Here is a 20,077-nt window from a genome sequence, read left to right as displayed (position 1 = left end):
CATGAACCATGTTCCACTGACCTCGTTCGGCAGCCACGTAGGCATTTGCCAGTTGGGTGATCGCCATGTTGTGGGCCCCAAATCTAGCTGTCTCCAATCAGCTGATCATCAAATTGGCGCACCCAAGCAACAGCTTCCGGTTTCCGGCTCGAGCCACCCTTCATGTACCTGTTCATTGATTCGCAGAGTTCCGATCTGCTGTGGCGGAGAACATCTCGATTTCAGCGTTTTCCATTATTTGGAGAAAAGAAATTGTAGCATTAGTCTCTTAATTTTATTTTAATTGAAATAGTGGCCACTTAATAAAAAATTTATGGCCATTGATCTCTTAATTTTTCAAAATGTGCAGTTATAGTATTTTTCGTCAACTCTGTTAAAACTTCCGTTAAAATGAGCTAGTAATAAGGGGTGAAAGCGTGGGATAAGCCTCACCAAGGTCTAACAATGTGGTTGAAATTTGCATTTTACGAGAAACAAAATTTTAGTATTGCTTTTTTTTATTTTATAATCCTCTAACCAAATTTCTGTATACGGTTGACAATTGGCAAGGCCACAGCTACCCGCGTAATCGTAACGACTCTAACGAGAGCTCACGGCAAAACACGTAGGATCTTCCTCTTCGAATCCTCTCTCCCCCAGACACATCTCCACTAAAAACAAGGCCGAGTTCCGACTAGGACCGGTGGTGCGCACTGCGCTCCCGGTTCACCCAAGCCGATCCCTTAGCCGACTCGCTCGAATCAACACAACGTGGAAGCGCGTATTAATTTAGTTCACACTTACACAGTTAGACCCAGGTTCTACATTGATGTTAACATTTCGTTTAATTAATTAAACACCCCCAGACACAGTCCAAATATTAATTAATTAATCTAAATTAAATAATTAAAATGAATTAAACTAATATAAATATAAACACTGAAAAGCCAGCCTGAAAGGTTCCAGAGCTGCTCAGAGCTCTCTCTCTCTCTCCATCTCAGCTGAGCAAATCTCGCACATTTCCCAAGAAGGCCTCAACGACACCGTTCTGAGATCGCCGGAAGCTGTCCAGTTCTGTAATATTTCCGGACAATGTGTAACTTACGCGCTCTGGTTGTAGCTGCTCTGCTTCTTCACTCTGTATTAGCTCTCGTCTCTGCTCAGCGATCTAGTCAATGGAAAACACTTAGCGGTAATCCTCTAAACCACCGGCCTCTGTTTTGCTTCATGTATAAATTTTTCTTGAATTTTTGATAATTTTATGTTTGGTTGCTGAGAAAATGGAGGAATCCGGGAAATATTGAGACGGCGGAAGTTATAAATAGAAAGTAGTTGCTTAATTGCGTATTATATAGTGAGTGTGCATGTAACGTGTTTAGTGGAATTAAGTGTATTTCTTGTTGAATAGGGGAAGAAAGTTTGCAATTTCATTAAAGAAAGGAGAAAAAAGCTTTCTGGCCTTCCTTTTTTGTACTAGTTTTTCCTTGCTTTTGATTACGAAGCTGAAAAGCCGCTTGATTGATACTGAGATTGAATTCGAAATCGGACTAGGAGAATTGGTCTATCCCGACTGTATTAATTTTGAGGAGATGTATGATAAAAAATTAACTTAAGGAAATGTGAAACATGGGTTTCAAAATTCGGCGCTTTTAAACGATGATCTTTTTGAAAGTTTTCATAATTTCCCATTGGTTTGAAATGGGAACAATTGCTAGAATCTGTTAGTGCTCCCAATTGGGAATCTGTATTATTGTGGGACAATTTTTCCCAACTATATGTTCAATGAGCTAACTGGATTGATCTGGTTTGCAGGAGATGCACCTAAGGTTGTAGCACGCGGTGGATTTTCAGGGCTCTTTCCAGGTTTTAGTTCCGCGGCGTTCGATTTGGCATTGATCACAAGTGTACCCGATGTGATCTTATGGTGTGATGTTCAGTTGACGAAGGATGGAGCTGGAATTTGCTTTCCAGATCTCTTGTTGAATAATAATTCCAATATTAACGAGGTCTTGCCGCAAAAGGAGAAAGCTTACCTAGTTAATGGAGTTAGTACCAAAGGATGGTTTACCGTGGATTATACTTCGGATGGCCTAGTAAATATCTCTGGTGAGTGCAGATTGTCTGAAACTGTTTCTGCTATATTGTTAATGGCCATGATTTTAACAAGGCTGTGCATGTCAAGTTACTTGAATACAGAAGTAGCTAAAAAGGAATTTGCATTTTTTTCCCCTTTTTTATTTGTTTATTTAATTTTTTATGAAAGGGTGACTGCTGAATTTGAAGATTATGTCGTATAAACTTTACAATCCAAACATGTCATGTTAGATACACTTCTGACATTCTATATGTTATTATGTCGTATAAACTATTTCATATGTACAATTTAATAAGTAACACATACAATGTTAAAAGTATATCTGAGATAACATGCTAGCTCGACCACCGCATACACTAGATATATTTATGTGCATAGAATGTATATATCACTTTGAAAGCAAAAGACAATGTATATGTTAACTACTATTTGTTATTGGTAAGAGAAACAATGCACGTTAACTCCTATAATGTCTTACTGATTTTTTGTCACCCATACAGTTACTCAGGGGATATATTCTCGAGCTAATAGGTTTGATGGCAATATGTACCCAATTCTCCTTGTCGAAGATGTTGCTACGCAGTTCAAACCTCCAGGCTTATGGTTGAATATTCAGGTATAAGATAAACTATAGCTTTCTCTTGTCTTTAGAATTGTGAAGTCACGTTTTAACCTTTCGTTTAGATTTCTTTATCTGTTTGAAGAGATGTCTTTTCTCTAATGCTTTTGCAGCATGATATTTTCTTCTCACAACACAACTTGAGCATGAGAAGCTATGTGCTTTCTGTATCTAGACAAGTGGTTGTCAGTTATATCTCATCACCGGAGGTGGCTTTTCTGAACAGTATTAAATCACGGGTTAGTCCGAGTGTAACAAAGCTGGTCTTTCGGTTTTTGGCACAAGATGAGACAGAGCCTTCAACCAACCAAACTTATGGTTCCTTATTGAAGAATCTCACATTTATCAAGACATTTGCCTCAGGAATTCTAATTCCTAAAACTTACATATGGCCTGTCACGAATGATAATTATTTAGTGCCTCACACTTCAGTTGTTTTGGATGCTCATAAAGAAGGGCTAACAGTATTTGCGTCAGATTTTGTGAATGACGTTCCATTACCCTACAATTACAGTTACGATCCAGTGTCTGAGTACCTGCAATTTGTTGACAATGGTGACTTCAGTGTTGATGGTGTACTATCTGACTTCCCAATAACACCATCAGAGGCCATAGGTAACTTATCTTTTTCCTGTTCGTAAGATTTAGTTTTTAGTACGTAACTCTATATGTTTGAAAGAAGATTAAATTTTTTAATGCATGATAGGATGCTTATGAATGATTTAACATTTTTAGGAACTGAATTCAACATATCTTCTAATCTGAACATTTTTTTTTCTACTATGATCCCTTTTAACTGATCTATGTTATTTAGAAATGTCTCACAGGGGTTCACAAGGAAAAATCTTGGAGAGTTGATTTAGCTGTTAATATTTATTGCTTATTCCAATTTAAAACATTAAAGTTGTCTTGATGACGATGATTTTTCTTGACTACCGCAGAGTGTTTTGCTCACCTTGCAAGTAATGCTTCAGGACAAGGTACATCATTGTTTTGTGGTGTTTAGATTTAAAAATTGGCCCTGCTGAGTTGATATTCATAAATTGTGACTTTATTTTACTGATATACGCAAATATCTGAGCATTTTTGCTATAATGTATTTCTTTCATCTATCTTATGATCCAGCCAAGCCCTTGGTTATCTCAAAATACGGAGCAAGTGGAGACTTCCCTGGTTGTACTGACTTGGCATACACAAAAGCAATTGCAGATGGGGTAGATGTACTTGATTGTCCTGTACAAATATCCAAGGATGGGATACCATTTTGCGCAAGCTCTATAAATCTTATAGATAGCACGACAGTTGCTCAATCAGGTTTTAGCAACCTTACAACGTTTGTTCCAGAAATTAAGGCTGGCAGTGGAATATATACCTTTAGCCTAGCATGGAAAGACATTGAAGGCCTGACCCGTAAGTAGAAATAGAGTGTCATTTGCTTGCTTATCAGTGCGACGTTCAAATTTTATTGTTTTACGTATTTATATGATCTCTTCACAAACCATAGAACCTTTAAGTCTGTACGAGATTTTCGTTTTAAGACATCCATTTCACAGATTATGTTATAACTCAGACTGGTGATAAATATTTTTCCTTTTTTTTCTTCTAAACAAGACAATGGTAAAAGTTTACCAACTTTCTAATACACTTAAATTTCTTGAGTGTCACTGTGTTTTAATCTTACACATAACCACTTCCCTTGACATCCTAAATCCTTATATGCCATGTAGGGAGACCCTTGTTAGGAACATTTGTCACCAGTGCTATTAACTGTTACTTCATAAGAATTCACAAACAAGAACACTTTTCTTGAACAATAATTTGACATCTGCTCTATTATTTTTTTCATATTGTAACTGTAGCGACAATATCAAATCCCTCATCAACGTATACATTGTTCCGGAATCCAAGGTTCAAAACTGGTGGCAAGTACTTGACATTATCTGATTTCTTGGCCTTGGCAAAGAAGTCAAGCTCTCTTTCTGGTGTCTTGATCGGCATAGAGGTGGGTATTTGCTTCATGTTTCACTGCTTGGCCTATGATTTCATGCTTTATTTGTTGGAAGCTTCAGTAGTTGTTTTTCCAATTTGGAACTTCAAATACAATTTCACCATGTCGTTATGGTGGTAACATTTTGTACTGCTTTCTTTCAGTATGCAGCGTATCTTGCAGAGGAGCAGAGATTAAGTGTAACTGATGCAGTCATGAATACCTTGAGCAAAGCAGGTTTTGATAATAAGACAGCGCTAAATGTCAAGATTCAGTCCACTAATAGTTCTGTTCTGATGAAGTTCAAGGAGAAAACCAGTTACGAACTTGTTTACAAAATTGAAGAGAATATTGGTGATACCCTTAGTTCAACTGTTGAGGACATCAAGAAGTTTGCGGACTCTGTGGTCGTCAACAAGGCCTCTATCTTTCCCGAAAGCGAGGCATTTATCACTGGAGTAACAGATGTTGTATCAAAACTACAAGCCGCTAAGCTTCCGGTTTATGTTGAACTTTTCAGCAATGAGTTTGTAACTCAAGCATGGGACTTCTTCTCAGATCCAACTGTGGAGATCAATTCATTTGTCTTAGGGGCCAATATTGATGGCGTTATCACAGACTTTCCCAAAACCGCCGCAAGATACAAAAGTAAGTGTGTACGTCTATACATCTTTTTCAGGTCTGAATGATGTTAGATACATTAGCGCTTTGAAGATTATAATCAGAGTGCAAGTCCATTTTTCTTTTAGCTACTAAGATTACCGGACATACGTTAGCGACTAATATTTGGTGCTTGATTGTTGCAGAGAACCTGTGTTTACGTCAAAAGCAAATACCCAGCTACATGAGTCCTGTTCAGCCAGCCAGTCTGGTACAAGTCATTACCCCTTCATATTTGCCACCTGCAGAGGCTCCAAATCCAGTCCTGACGGAGAGTGATGTGATTGAGCCACCTTTGCCTTCCGTTACAGCCCTGGCTCCTGCGCCAACCGGTGGATCCACAGCGGGAGTTTCACCTCGACCTTCCGGTCAGCCTAAGATTGCCGTACGCTTCTTCCTCTCGTATCTGGCTATGGCAATTGCCGCTCTTTTCCTGGTCTGAAACTGTTGAGGCACGAGTTGATCATATATTGTAATTTAAACATCTTGTTGCTCTTGCTTTGGAGCATTTTGCTGAATGAATATACCGGGGTTAATCATTATTTTATTTTTAACTCGATTACTGGATAGCTGTGCATTCAGGCTTTTGATGTTGTAGGAAATTAAATTCCTCATTCTTCTCCTCGTAAATTTATGCCGTATTTTTTTCGTATTTCGTGGATGTAATTGTACTCATAAATCTTGATTCTATTCCAAATATCAATAAATTGGACACTCTTTTTCCCTTAAACCGGATTGAAATTCTCGGGAGAATTTTATTAAGGCCCATTGTATGCACTCTGTCTTCAATTGCACGTATTCCAGTCGTTACAACTAGGAGAGATAGGTAAAATGATCTAAACTGAAAGCATATATATAATTTTGGTCCAGATACACCATTGATTAAATCGGCATATTATGTTATGTAATAGATAATAAATAATATATAAAAAGAAAAATTTGAAATAGATCTAATTTTATAGACTACATTTTGAAATAGGTCCAATTTTTAATGACTTTTGACTTTTGAAATAGGTCCAATTTTTAGTTACTTTGAACCCATTTCAAAAAACCCAAGATAAAATTACATTTGTTAAGGCAATTTTTGGTGGCGCAGCTCCATTACCAAAGTTCATGCCGATGATGGCGCTACATCAATGAGTCACGTACATCAATGTTTAGTTAAATCAACTTTACCTGTTGGATTTGTTTTTCAATCTCTTTCATTTATTTCTAGGCTTTCATTGATGCATGGACTCAACCTGTCAAAACAATGGAGGTGGTGTGGTTTTATTCCCAGCAGGGAAATACTTAGGTGGAGCCTGTGGTTTTCACAGGTGGATGCAAGGGGCCAATGGTGGTGCAGATACAGGGAATCCTACTGGGTCCTGGGTGCATGGCTTGGCCCTTTTTGTACTGAACGGTTTCTATGATCATGGTAGATTAGGAATTATGCACAACTCACCTCCCCCATTGTGGCCTGTCGTCTGTACAAAATTCAAAGCAAAAAATAAATATTTAATTATTTCTATGACCATATTTAATTATTGCAACTACATCTTCATATATGCAATATTATATGTTTTTACATGCTTTTGTAATTTGGAGGAAAATAATTAAGTGGCATGTGGACGGGTTAGATTTCATGGTAAGGAACTAGCTAGGGGCTGTGCGGATTTGTGCAGTTTCCCTTGGCTTTTGATGGAAACTCCAAGTTTAACTGTCTTTATTTTTTTGTTGCTCTTCCTTTGTCTCGGATGAATATCCATCTTGGTTTTTCCTACTGCATAATAAAAACACAGCCATAAGGTCAAAAGTGGAAGGTCCAGATCTTTTCCTCAATATAATCACCATTCGAAGTCGGTGTTTACATACATGTTCATGTGCTGGGTCTTGTTTTCTGTGGAGGATTTTAACTAGATTAGTGATGGACAGACACTCACCCCTTGTTAAATTCTTAATCTCGATTGGTCGATTGCTTGTTTGCATGATTAATTGCAAATTAATTATACGTGCTTGCTTCCTCTGTGTCTTTGTCTTCAGCTTGAATGTGTCGTTTCATGTATTTTGTTCAATGTAATCATGTTTCTTTCTTTTCGTTTGACAGAAAATGAATCAGCTTTCAATCTTATCTATTGCATCACATTCAAGCTAATGGACCATCAATGGCTTTCTATGCGTGCATCCTATATGGATTTTAATTTACATATTTTTCAAGAAGCCCTCCCTTTATCTGCATTTGTGGCTAATCTCTGGATATATATTATAACCTTCTAGTCAACTTCAGTTTCCCAAATGCTGTGAAAATAGTGATATTAACGTGTGGATAACGAAAAACCTCACCAGTCATCTTGTGTCCTGAGTCTGGGGCTGAATTTAATATATTGGTGTTTAGGTTCCAGATTGCATCTTGTAGAAGTTAATTTCACACTCGTAAGTCGAGGTTTGGGTTGGGGAAGTCTATTACCCTTCATCGACGGGTGGAGCACTTGAATGCCCCCCACCCCTCCCACCCTACACAGAGGCTGGAAAAAGAAGGGGCCCTGGACACAACTCTCTCTCTCTCTCTCTCTCTCTCTCTCTCTCGTTCGGCCAAGCTGCGCTCCCCGTTACTGCAGCTATATAAATAGGTATAACTTTATCTACTAAAACCTGAACCTACAAGTTATGTAATTGATTTTTCTTGCATTGCTAGTTGAATAATATTGACGAAGTGTCTAGTATGTTTATAAGAGCTCCATAAAAGAAGAACAAAGAGCTGAGAGAACATTGGATTTGCAAAAGGAGAATGAAGATATTATCGCACAATTGAAGGTCTTTTGGCTGCAAGTCAGGCGTAGACGAATAGCACAGGATAGACTTTTTTGGTTAGCAAGCACCTCAATGTCTAAAGGTGTTGAATTGCTATTAAGTTGAAATGAGAGACCATGAGTGTATCCTACTGAAACCTTTTAGTTTTGTGGATGTTCATGTTAGGTTTTGAGACGTCACTTGGTGTATGTTTTCGACTTGTGTGATTAAATTCTTGATTAATAAAAATGTGATTTACTCAAGTATTATCTTAATTTGTTATGAATTCTAATTTCAAATTATAAAAGGAATATGTGGTAATTAGTTCATCACATATTGGAAACAAATGGGTATCTGACTTTGACATATGTGACGCACCACGCCTCACATATCAAATAAATAGGTGACGATTTTAGCCTCACTTACACATACGATACGTGACGGATTTATACGTCACCCAATTATGTTTTTTGTGACGCTTACTTCGTCACGTATCTCCTGAATCTGGTATTTGAATCAATTAATAGGTGGCGAAAACGGTGTCACGTTTACATAAAATATGTGACGAGTGTGACATTCACCACGTATACTTTCGATGACGCCTCATAGGTGATTCTCATTGTGATGCTGAAAATGCGTCACATATTATCAAATGTGACACATTTTTCTGTTTTTTGACGAATATCGGTCGTCACATAAGCCCTATTTTCTTATAGTGCCAAGGTCCCTCTGCTTGGTCTTATAACAACTGCAAGAACGATCCACATTGCAAGCGACTTCCTACCGTAAGTTCCATTGCCGGGTTTGTTAAATATATAATATTTTGAACTTGCATGAGAACAGGTCAAGTCTTGCCTCATGCTGCTTGGCCATTTTTTCTGGATCTAATCAAATAATGCTAGAAATATTATGTTTTTTCATGAAAGTATCATGTTTTTTTTTTTTTTAATAGAGAAAACGGTAGCAATGGTTTTTCAACTTTAACCTAATTAGAATAATAGTTCCTAAACTAAAAATCCATGATTATTGGTCCCTTAACTCATTAAAATATGCATCTATGGTCCTTTTCGTCAACACCGTCAAAATTCCGTTAAAATGACTCACGTTGGAAGGATCATTGCTACAATTGAACTAGAGTTGAGGGATCATTGCTACAATTGGGTTAAAGTTGAGGGACCATTGCTATAATTTTTTTCATTTGGTTTTTCATATTTGCCCCTTAATTCAACCTCATATGCGTGACACATAACTTATTTTGACGGAGATTCCAATGGAGTTTACGAAAAGATCATAAATTTTTAGTTAAAAGATCATTGCTCAAATTGGGTTGAATTTAAAAGACCTTCTTTTTTTTTTTTTTAAATGATCGGCCTAACATTATTCTTAAAAGTGTCGTGCTTTTATTAAAGATATAGTTGACAAAAGTGATTCTTAAAAAATCAATCATTACTAAGATATTGTAAATAAATGTAGTCAAAAGCAATATAATTTGCCCCTTTCTTGAATAATAGATGATTGCTTTCTTAATTATTACCTACCATTTACAGTTTGATATGTCCGTAAAACTTCTTCCATTTTAATTAGTAATTTGTGCGACTAATTTGTAGGTAATGAGATAACTCCTTAAACAAGAAATGAGCAAGCAATATTAGTTAGAAAAAGAGGTTTTTATTTTATTGTTTAATACAACGATAATAATGAAAAAAAAATGATGTCAGCTTCATAATAGATCAACAATCAATTGGTATCAAATTTATTATTTGTGAAATTCGAATATAAAACTTTTCACTTACATATGTGACTGGTAAGTTGATTTTCTTATTATACCATCAATCTTTTTGAATGGACGAGTTCTGTATAATATTGTTTGAATGGTACTACGTTGAATGTGCGGATATTGCTGATTTTTAATGTTTTTGTTTCCTTTTCATTTTTTTATGTCAGACTTTGAGATTGGATTTCGTCACAAATTCAAAGATCCATGACATAACATCGATCAACAGCAACAACGTCCACATTAACCTTTTTGCGAGCCATGACATAACGATTCAAAACATCACCATATCAGCTCCCGGTGACAACCCTCACACCGACGGAATCCACATTGGTACATCACACCACATCGAAATCTTGGATTCAATGATCGCCACCGGGGACGATTGCATATCCTTCAGTTTTGTATCAAACAAGATAAAAATCAGCGGAGTTCACTGCGGTCCGGGCCACGGAATCAGCATTGGAAGCCTTGGCAAGGGTGCTGGTGACGATGTGTCATTCGTGGACATAAGAAACTGCACCTTCGTTGGTACTACAAATGGAGTGAGAGTCAAGACATGGGCTCCCTCCCAACCAGGCGCTGTTTCACATCTTACCGTTGAGTACGTTTGAATCGATAAGGTCGATAACCCCATCATCATCGATCAACAATATTGCCCTGCACGTGGTTGCAGTACCCTGCACGTGGTTGCAGTACAACGGTACGTAATAATAACAACATTTTTTTTTTAACGGAAAATAATAAATATAAAGGGTTTAGGGGCATTTGCATTTTTATTCTTTGGTAAGATGATTTTCTTGACTAAGCCTAAGTGTTCGATCATATTTTGATTTTGGCCATTTGATTAGTTACGTTTATTATGATTATACATGTTGATAATTACATGAAAATGTCCCTATAACGAAATATCAAAATCAAAATCTACTTTGGCACGAGGTTAATAATAAAGTGATGTTGTTTGAACACATAAAGTTGATACTCTTGCTAGCCACTTTCTAATACAAGTGTGACTCACATCCAAAAAATCTAATTATTTTAATTAATCGGAGTACGACTATCTAAAGATGTATATTAATTGATAACAAAATTAAAGATGTGCATTGTATATACAATATGATCCTTATTAATATGTATTGTGTGTGTGTGTGTGTGTATGTATATATATTATTACTTAGGGGAAAAAGAATGATTCAAAACTATTACAATAATTTAAAGGAGGAAGAAGTTTCGAACCGAGGCGCATGGTTGGAAACTCACCACCCTATCCACTTGGATATTAGACCAACATGTTTATTAATATGTATGATTATCTAGGTCTTATGTAGAACTTTGATTATAATTGGGTCAGTTGATTTTACTGTGTGCAGGAATCCTCGAGGGTACAGATTCAAGATGTTAAGTTCAGTAATATATGGGGTAGTTCAACCACACAGAGCGCTATTACATTGAAATGTAGCCAAACTAACCCCTGCCAGAAGATTGAGATGAGGGACATCAACCTAGCTTACAACGGTCCTGAAGGACCAGCTCACTCGGCATGCACAAACGCAGATGTTGTAACTTATGGCCAACAACAACCACATCCTTGCACAGAAAAGATAGAGCCGTTATACCCCTCAATCTTTGATTAATTAATTAAAAATAGTGTCCACTGTATAACTACTCTTTATGCAACTCTTTGAACCATATATATCATAGTTTTTTTTTTATTTCTACGCCCAATCATTCCCTAATAAATCTGTTGTAGTTCAGTGTTAACGATATCGATTTGAATCATTATCATTGGATGAGTTAAATAAACTTAATAAAGGTTCAATCGAAAAAATCTTAGAAAATAATCAATTTAAATCATTATCGTTCGATGAGTCAATTTAAATCATGATACGTGAACGTCTGAAAAGGAAATAGAACAAAGGGAAATTTTTCTCTGTTTCCTCACTTTCTTTAACTCAGTTTCTATTCCATCTTTATTCCCATTTTTCAAAGGTTGCCCCTCGCGTAATGCTTTTGTATGAATGATGTCAGTAAACAAGGTTTTCCAGTTATATTACTCATTAATGACTTGAAATGTGACCTTAATCAAGATTTCTGTTCACATGATAAATGCAGTCCACCATATACGATTAGGTAATTGAACAGTAGTTAGAAAGATATCATTATTATATATTTTTTATTGATATTGGTCACCTTATTTAAGCTTGAGTACGATTTTCACATATTTTTATGAATATGTGTTTCGTGAATAAATATATAATATAAAATATTTTCACGATAGTTGTCACATTTCACAAACTATTTTTCCATAAAATAGCTTTCACATTTAGAACTATTTTCGCACTTTTGGTAATCAGTTCACTTTTCGGATGTTTCCATTAGCTAAAGAACTTACCTTTTATACGAAATTGGTCGGAAAGAAGCATATGTAGCCTTCCTGTTGGCAAGATGGATAACATTGTTTTCAACGTCATGTTCTTGTCTAACATGACAAATTAAATTAGAAAAGTTAAGAAAAAAATGGATGATTAACTCAATCATCGTGGACGCAACTCATAAGCTCCGGCAGTCCCTCTCAATCCAAAATGATAAAGAGTGCATCGTAAGTATACGAATTATTAGGGTTCATGTCATCTACCTATTCGGATTGAAGTTTTTGGCTATCCATTTATGTTTCACATTGAGTGTTCGTGAGCTTAGTGTCTAAGGCACGTGCCTTGCTATCGCAAAATAATGAATTTGAGTTATTATAGCTTGATCCCATCAATTAGATTTCATTCATTTTTCACTGTCAATTACTGTAATCCTGTTTGGTGGCCTCCAACTGTGTCTTGTGGCGTTTTACACTACTTTTGTGGTGACATTAGTCTGTTGAATGACGCATTCATCGACATTTAAGGAGGCGAGATATTCTCAGATATGATCGTCTGCGTGGCATACACGCTTCGAAGATAGATGAGTTCGAGCCCTCGGATGGCTGTGGAGTGATGTGAGCAAGTCGCCGAGCTCTAGGATAGGATCCTAGCTTGAGCTTTGAAGTTGGTGAGCCGGTGTTGTAACCTCCAAATCATTCATTTCTAATTATATTAATTAGCAAACAAATCATGAATCTCTCTCAAAAAACCATCCACGTGGCCGGTCCCCATCCTCCCAAAAGGGGCCGGCCACTAGGGGTGGGCATAAAAACCGCCAAACCGCATCGAACCGTAAGAAAAAAAATCGAAAAAAATCGTGTTGACCGAAAAAGTCAACTTTGAGTGAAAAACCGAACCGAACCATTCAAACCGGTTCCGGTTCCGGTTTCGAATGACCAAGAACCGACCGAACCGAACCGTTTTATTAATAATGAATAAATAAATTATATATACACACACATGTCATGGTATAATAGGTTGAAAAATTGTGTACAGGAGCTGCTGCTTCTTGCTTGCTCTCTGAAGTCTGAAAACTTGCAATTTGTTTCATCATTTTTTTGTTTGTTGACTGATTGACCAGTGCATATGTATTTTAGTTGTCTCTTTTTGTTGACTTGGTGCCACTACCAAAGACATTTGCATTAAAAAAGATGTGTTGTATGCAACTTTATGTAATCAGTTTTCGAAGATGTATTTGAATGCATAATGATTTGGTGTTCAAATAATTTATTATTAGGAACCATAAACCGGCAAGAACCGAATCGGAACCGGTGTAGATCGAACCATAATGTTCTAGTCATAAATTTAAGTGGAATCGCACCGAATCGAACCGTTAATATATTTCGGTTCCGGTTCCAATTTAGGGGTGGAACCGCACCGTGCCCACCCCTACCGGCCACACCCCTATAAATACCATCTCATTTTCTTCAAAACTCAATTCAAATTCTCTTGTTAAATTTTCTAAATTCTCCAAACACTTTTCCCTCAAAATTCTAACTCTGGTATCAAAGCGCCCCCCCCCCCCCCCCCCCCCGGCGGCCACACCCCTACAAATACCATTTCATTTTCTTCAAAACTCAATTCAAATTCTCTTGCTAAATTCTCTAAATTCTCCAAACAATTTTCTCTCAAATTCTAACTTTGGCATCGGAACCCCCCCCCCCCCAAAAAAAAATTTCATCATGGGTGCGTGAAACTCTTGACCTTGACCTAAAGTGTTATTTATTTTATAAGTACAATTTTGTTCAAGAAGTAAGGAGAAAGAAATTTGCATCCACATCAACTATACGATCTCAGAAAGCTAACAATATACCCTCAAGTTCAATGAATCAACAGAATCACCTCGTAGGAAGGTTCTTTAATGGAAAGACAAAATATATGGCCATGGTTTTCTTATGAACCTACATCAAAGATTTGTTCCCAGAAATTGCGTGTCCCCCACAATATATTCAACCATACAAAGCATGCGTAAGCATGATCCAGGGATCCCATAAGCCATTAGTCTTTTCTTTCTTTTTCCCTCAAAACTTAAAATAGTGGCATTGACGTTTGACCATGTGATGGGGTGTGGCACTCATGTAAAACAGCTAAGGTTCCCCAAACCTCAATCCTTAGCCCCCCAACATCACCACAACGTCATACTGAGGTCATACATATTATAGAGGTGTATCATAAAAGTCCCTGGAGCTCAAGCAAACTTGTGCCATGTTGGTCTTATTGGCCGCCAATAACAATTCACTTTGACCTTCCAAAAATACACCTCTCTCTCTCTCTCTCTCTCTTTCTCTCTCTCTCTCATTACTACTATATATAGAGCTGCAAATATCTTTCATTTGTCCTCACATTATTTTGCAGCAGTTTTCAAATTTCAAGCCAAAGTTTTAGAGACTGAAAAAATGCCTGAGAAGGAAGCTTCAAGTGTCCTGAAAAAACCTCGTGTTGTGGTGAGGAAGTTCTTGGCGAGGCCTCAGCTTGAAGGAGTTGGAGCCATTGTTAGAAGGAGCATAGGGAGGTAAGTGATCACTGAGTTCTAAAGCCAGTTTGTAGAGTTTCTGCCTGTTTTTCATAGATTATTAAATGTAAGATCTATTGAAGGATTTGAGATGTCTGAATTAATGGGGTGTTGTGTTCTTTGCAGGTTTGAGCTGAAATACTTTGATCCTTTTCTTGTTTTGGATGAGTTCTCAGGTGGGTATCTCTGTTAATTTTTCCATGTTTCTTTATTGAATGTAGATCTATAATCTCGACTTGTAAGTCAAATGTCTTATGTTCGATTTTTCATAAAAAAAAAATTCTCATCCCCAATATCATTCCGTAAAAGAAAACTGTTAATTTTTGTTTCAATATGTAGTTAATTATTTTCTAATATTGCTCTTCCAATTGCAGTTACTGCTCCTGCTGGTTTCCCTGATCATCCACACAGAGGTTTTGAGACAGTGACCTACATGTTGCAGGTATAGAAACCATTATTTATATTCATTCTCTGTGCTGGAAAGGTGCATCATTTACATTTCCAGCTAACCCATTTCTTATTTATTCCAAAACCTTGTCTTCTTTTTCTTTTCTTTTTTTATTTTTTTTTTTATTTTTTTTTTATTTTTTTTTTTGCGATTAACATCTGAATTACCTTAATCAGTGAAATAGCCATTTTGACTAATGGGATTCATGAGTACTGAACTTAATTAATTACCTTAGTTGAACGCAATTGCTGTTTTTGGGGTGATTAGGGAGCTGTGACGCATGAAGATTTTGAAGGGCACAAAGGGACAATAGGAGCCGGTGACCTACAGTGGATGACCGCCGGAAGAGGCATCCTTCACTCGGAAATGCCTGCCGCCCAGGGAACCCAAAAGGGTTTACAGTTGTGGATAAACCTCTCCTCCAAGCATAAAATGTATGTATACATTACCCATACCTACCTTAATTATTAATTCATTTGGACCACATCGACCATGTGCTAACAAACTAGTATGGTTTGGCTGCATGACATACGCTTGATGTCATCTGGGCATCATACATTATAAGCCTCATAATCATTATATGTTTGACCCTTTTTATTTCCAGACAGTCCAACAGTATAATGACGATTGTGTAACAATTGAATCTATAAATACCTTCTAAGTTAGTTTGTGTAAAATGGAAGAGGATCCTGAGCGCTCAGGATGAGGATCCTTCTGACCACAAAATCCAGACCGTTCAATTTTAATCCAACAGTTCTAAATAGGAGGTTTCTTAAAAAGTTATAATAATTGCAACCGTTGGATTAAAATTGAACGGCTCGAATTTTGTGGTCAGGAGGATCCTCATCCTATGCTCAGGAGAGGATCCTCTTCCGTGTAAAATAAGATTAGTTACAGATCGACAACATAAATATTATTTGATTATATAAGTCTCGTTAAAGAACTTTATATACTTACATAGATAGGATTGATAGTGACAAGGTTCCAACTATTTAAATAAGTGAGAGATATTTTATTATGCCCAGAACATGGACATATAAGACATATGTCGTTGTATAAGTGGAGTGGCACTTGAAAAAAAAAGAAAAATTCTTTCACTTGTATAATAATCTAAGAATAATGCTAAAGAGATCAAATTTCTAAAACCAAATAATGTTGATGTTGATGAGTGAATTATTACTTAAGTGTTAATTAACGTGTTTAATTCGTATTAATGACACATCATTTGATTTGCAAGTTTGATTTCCCTAACATTATTCATAAATTAATAACATATAGTAAAATTTCGTGTTCTAAATACATTGAAATTTTTTTCTACATAAGCATGTGCAATCATCATATGTTGGTCATCATAGGATATTATCCTTTTCTAAAAGTGCTTTTGATTGCTGCGCACACTTTGTGTATTTTTGTGCATATCAACCTAAAATATCTTGGATGCTGTGAAACTATGGCCCTTTTTACTCATATTCCATGGTACTTTGGGAAATTTGGATAAGATTCGACACCCAGAGTCAAGACTTTTATAATGGTTGGCTAGCTTTTTTGTCCCCGGAATTTTTAGTTTTTACTCAAACCAAACGTGGCAGAAAGTCCCTTTCAAATTACAATCAATTAGCATACATCCTTTGCAATTAGTTAGCTTTAAGGGTGTTGCTACTTGCATTCTATTTTTATTGATTACGTTGAGTAAGTTAGTCGGTAAATGAAGTCCAAATAACATTATCATTGTTTGATCGTGACGTAATTTGTGCAAATTAACACAGGATTGATCCAAAGTATCAAGAACTGCTGAGCAAGGACGTTGCAGAGGCTTCAAAAGATGGGATCGAAGTTAGAGTAATAGCAGGAGAAGCCTTGGGAACAAAGTCACCAATTTACACAAGGACCCCAACCATGTACTTAGACTTCACACTGAAACCAGGAGCTCACTTGGAACAACCAATACCAACATCATGGAATGCATTTGTCTATGTGTTGGAGGGGGAGGGAATTTTTGGCAGTTCAAAATCTTTGCCCGTGACTGCCCACCACCTTCTTCTTCTTGGAATATCTGGGGATGGCTTGGAGACATGGAACAAGTCTTCGAAAACCCTAAGATTTATCTTGGTTGGAGGTGAGCCTTTGGGGGAGCCTGTAACGCAATTCGGCCCCTTTGTGATGAACAGTCAGGAAGAGATTGACCAGACCATTGATGATTTTGACAATTGTGTCAATGGATTTGAGAAGGCTAGACATTGGAGATCTGGACATTTACTTGATTAGCCTTGATTTTTAGTTACTGTATTATTTGAGAATTTATTTGTTGTTGGGTTTTTCCTTTAAATGGAAATAAAAGTAGTTGATTAATTAGATCAAATTCTGGGCCACAAAAGACTTCCAAGACACAGGAAATATGAACTTAAGCCCTCTTGGTCAAATTTTAAGCATGTAAAAAGTCCATGAAAAATCCATTAGAAAGGGTGCGATCGAAGTAACCAAGCGAGTACTTCTGTTCACAAGAGATGATATTAACATTGGTCAGCAATACAATTAAGCCCTCTTGGTCCAATTTTTTACCAACCCTCGTTTCTTCACAAAATTTTAAAAGGAAAACTAGTGAATATGATTTCAAATCTTTACATTTTAATAAATAAAAAAACCATTCACTAACTTTATTTAATGATAAGGACAAAAGATTTTTTTTTTTTATTTTAAAAAAACCCTAAAAATTTAAGGATTTTTCATTAATATTTAATTTTGTTTTCATTAAATAAAGTTATAACATGATTTTTTATTAAAATAAACTTAGCTCAAGCCCTTTTCATGAAAGTTTCCAATTTTAAATTCAAGTTTTCTAGGCAACTAAGAAAGAATATTATGCATTAAAGTACACAAAAAGCAAAGCGACATAGAACGTGGTTTCCCAATCTTGTCTTCATGTTGTTTCCAAGAAATATCCATGGCATATTCACTGGTGGAGCTAGAAATTTAAGACAATGAGATCAAAAAATAGATTTCAAACATCGATCATACTTTCATTTATAATTGTCCACACGTGTTCTCATATTTTGGAAACGTCATGTTACAACATCATTATCAATAGAATCAAATATCTCTGTCTCAATGTACACAACCAAACTATCATTCAACCATTGATCACCCATCCTATTACGATGTGGATCCTTCACAATTTTCATCACTGAAAAAACTCTTTCAACTGAAGCAGTCACAATAGGTAAAATCAATGCTAATTTCACTATCAAGTACACCAAGGGATACTGTCTATCCTTCGTCTCCACCAACTTTTGTGCAAGGCTACTAATTCCTTTCAACACAAAAAATTCAGTATGCAAACGCATATCAAAAATATAATTCTTCAGTTCATCTTCAAGAAGTGTGAGCTCCATATCAAAAAAATCTTTTGGATAAAATTGAGCAAGACGAACTAACTTTTCAATGTTAAAAGTTGAGAATGAGTCAACTGGACTTTCAAGAATATCCGTTGTAGAGGGTGAGAGGTTATCTTCGGCTGGTTTTCTCTTAAAACACCTCTCTATAACTGTTTTAAATAGTACCAAAAAGAATCAACAACATAATATAAATTTGATCAAATTAACAATAATTGACTCAATCAAACTATAAGCAATAAAACACACTATTAGGCAATTTTTGTCTTCAGTGATTGAGGCTTGGCTAATGGAAAATTATGTCCAATGCCCAATGAAATTTGGAATTAACTAATGAAAAATTAGGGATTATATAATTAACTAATGAAATTTGGAATAAACAAATCATGAGCATATTTGCATATGCACTAAAAGAATATATAATTTGGCTAAATTATACTACATTCAAGAACTTTTTTCATGCCCGATGTTATAAATGGATACGAGGATGACACTCTGCCCCTCTCAGACCTAATTCTAAACTAGAATTGAATGAAAAACTGGAATTACTCTCAAACCTAATCCTTATTTTATTCATAACTGAAATGGAATGAAACCCTAAAAACCACAATAAATCTAAGATAACAAAATTGTCAATGATTGGAAACTTGGAGTGGAGGTACCTGATTAAACTTGATGAACAGAGAAACTTGAAATTTGAATGGATACAGCGCTAGTGCTATGGTGGAGTCGCTCGCTCAGAGAGAAAACCTCAAATGTGTAGTGGTGGAGCAGCTGTTCAATGTTAAAATAGAAAAATTATTAATTAAAAATTATTTTTTATTTTCTTATATTTTGTTGCTGCTTAGCCGAAGAGGTTACATGTGGGCTCACTAGTTCCATGTTGGGTGACCCAACTTGGGTCAATATTTGTTGGCCATTATGGGCCACACAATCGTTGCTAGTGTTGTTGCAGTGCTGTTAAAAGGGTCAAATTTTTTTTAAAGGGATAAGTTACAAAGCTATTGGGGTCAAGGGAGCCCAATGTCCCCACATTGGCTCTGCTAGTGGGCATATTGTACAAGACAAATATAGGTACGAAAGGCAAGTAATTCACAACTTTTCTTCGCAATTACAAAGTTATAGGTGTCTTGATGGTCGTCCGGTTGGGATTTTCGCCTCCACAAATCCAAAGGTTCTAGGTGATAACTCTGAAAGGTGATCAAACTATTTGAGAAAGTAACTTGGAGGGGGCAGAGGGTGGGAGGTGCTGAAGCACTTTGTTTCTCCACATAAGGATGATATTTTTGGCTTTGAGGTGGCCTCTCCCTCTTCTCTCCCTTGTCATTACAATCGGTGTACGAGGTGTGATATCCACACACTCTTTTTTACTTCTCACACATCCTTCTAATTTTCAACTGTCGGATCGGATAAATTGAAGAAGATCAAAGGATA

General features: G+C 36.4%; 3 protein-coding genes and 1 pseudogene across 3 annotated transcripts; 3 read left to right on the top strand and 1 right to left on the bottom strand.

Annotated features, from left to right (window-relative positions):
- Nucleotides 1-887: 887 nt before the first annotated feature.
- LOC137742658 (glycerophosphodiester phosphodiesterase GDPDL3) lies at nucleotides 888-5,887 on the top strand. The gene is made up of 9 exons (XM_068482581.2): nucleotides 888-1,171; nucleotides 1,792-2,085; nucleotides 2,575-2,690; nucleotides 2,807-3,308; nucleotides 3,635-3,673; nucleotides 3,819-4,103; nucleotides 4,553-4,695; nucleotides 4,845-5,328; nucleotides 5,487-5,887. Exons 1-9 carry the CDS (start codon nucleotides 1,072-1,074, stop codon nucleotides 5,780-5,782), a joined length of 2,259 nt encoding a protein of 752 aa, XP_068338682.2. The 5' UTR covers nucleotides 888-1,071; the 3' UTR covers nucleotides 5,783-5,887.
- Nucleotides 5,888-9,204: 3,317 nt separating this feature from the next.
- LOC137742913 (exopolygalacturonase pseudogene) lies at nucleotides 9,205-11,517 on the top strand (annotated as a pseudogene).
- Nucleotides 11,518-14,494: 2,977 nt separating this feature from the next.
- LOC137743526 (pirin-like protein) lies at nucleotides 14,495-17,613 on the top strand. The gene is made up of 5 exons (XM_068483438.2): nucleotides 14,495-14,806; nucleotides 14,933-14,982; nucleotides 15,181-15,248; nucleotides 15,522-15,688; nucleotides 17,021-17,613. Exons 1-5 carry the CDS (start codon nucleotides 14,691-14,693, stop codon nucleotides 17,517-17,519), a joined length of 900 nt encoding a protein of 299 aa, XP_068339539.2. The 5' UTR covers nucleotides 14,495-14,690; the 3' UTR covers nucleotides 17,520-17,613.
- Nucleotides 17,614-18,313: 700 nt separating this feature from the next.
- LOC137742914 (uncharacterized) lies at nucleotides 18,314-18,643 on the bottom strand. The gene has a single exon (XM_068482853.1). The coding sequence runs from the start codon at nucleotides 18,641-18,643 to the stop codon at nucleotides 18,314-18,316; it is 330 nt and encodes a 109-aa protein (XP_068338954.1).
- Nucleotides 18,644-20,077: the final 1,434 nt, after the last annotated feature.

This window comes from Pyrus communis, chromosome 11 (assembly GCF_041283825.1).
Source record: "Pyrus communis isolate YQ-2024b chromosome 11, ASM4128382v1, whole genome shotgun sequence".
Taxonomy (NCBI): Eukaryota; Viridiplantae; Streptophyta; class Magnoliopsida; order Rosales; family Rosaceae; genus Pyrus; species Pyrus communis.
Note: the sequence above shows the minus strand (reverse complement) of the source record. Positions and strands in the feature narration are given on the sequence as shown.

What these genes read in the sequence shown, in the direction of transcription:
- LOC137742658 (XM_068482581.2), top strand. Translation starts at nt 1,072, where the DNA reads ATGTGTAACTTACGCGCTCTGGTTGTAGCTGCTCTGCTTCTTCACTCT. An exon ending in AGACATTGAAGGCCTGACCC is followed by an intron (nt 4,104 to 4,552) that starts GTAAGTAGAAAT and finishes TTGTAACTGTAG; the next exon opens with CGACAATATCAAATCCCTCA. An exon ending in AACCGCCGCAAGATACAAAA is followed by an intron (nt 5,329 to 5,486) that starts GTAAGTGTGTAC and finishes TGATTGTTGCAG; the next exon opens with AGAACCTGTGTTTACGTCAA.
- LOC137743526 (XM_068483438.2), top strand. Translation starts at nt 14,691, where the DNA reads ATGCCTGAGAAGGAAGCTTCAAGTGTCCTGAAAAAACCTCGTGTTGTG. An exon ending in GTTAGAAGGAGCATAGGGAG is followed by an intron (nt 14,807 to 14,932) that starts GTAAGTGATCAC and finishes TGTTCTTTGCAG; the next exon opens with GTTTGAGCTGAAATACTTTG. An exon ending in CAGTGACCTACATGTTGCAG is followed by an intron (nt 15,249 to 15,521) that starts GTATAGAAACCA and finishes TGGGGTGATTAG; the next exon opens with GGAGCTGTGACGCATGAAGA.
- LOC137742914 (XM_068482853.1), bottom strand. Translation starts at nt 18,643, where the DNA reads ATGGAGCTCACACTTCTTGAAGATGAACTGAAGAATTATATTTTTGAT.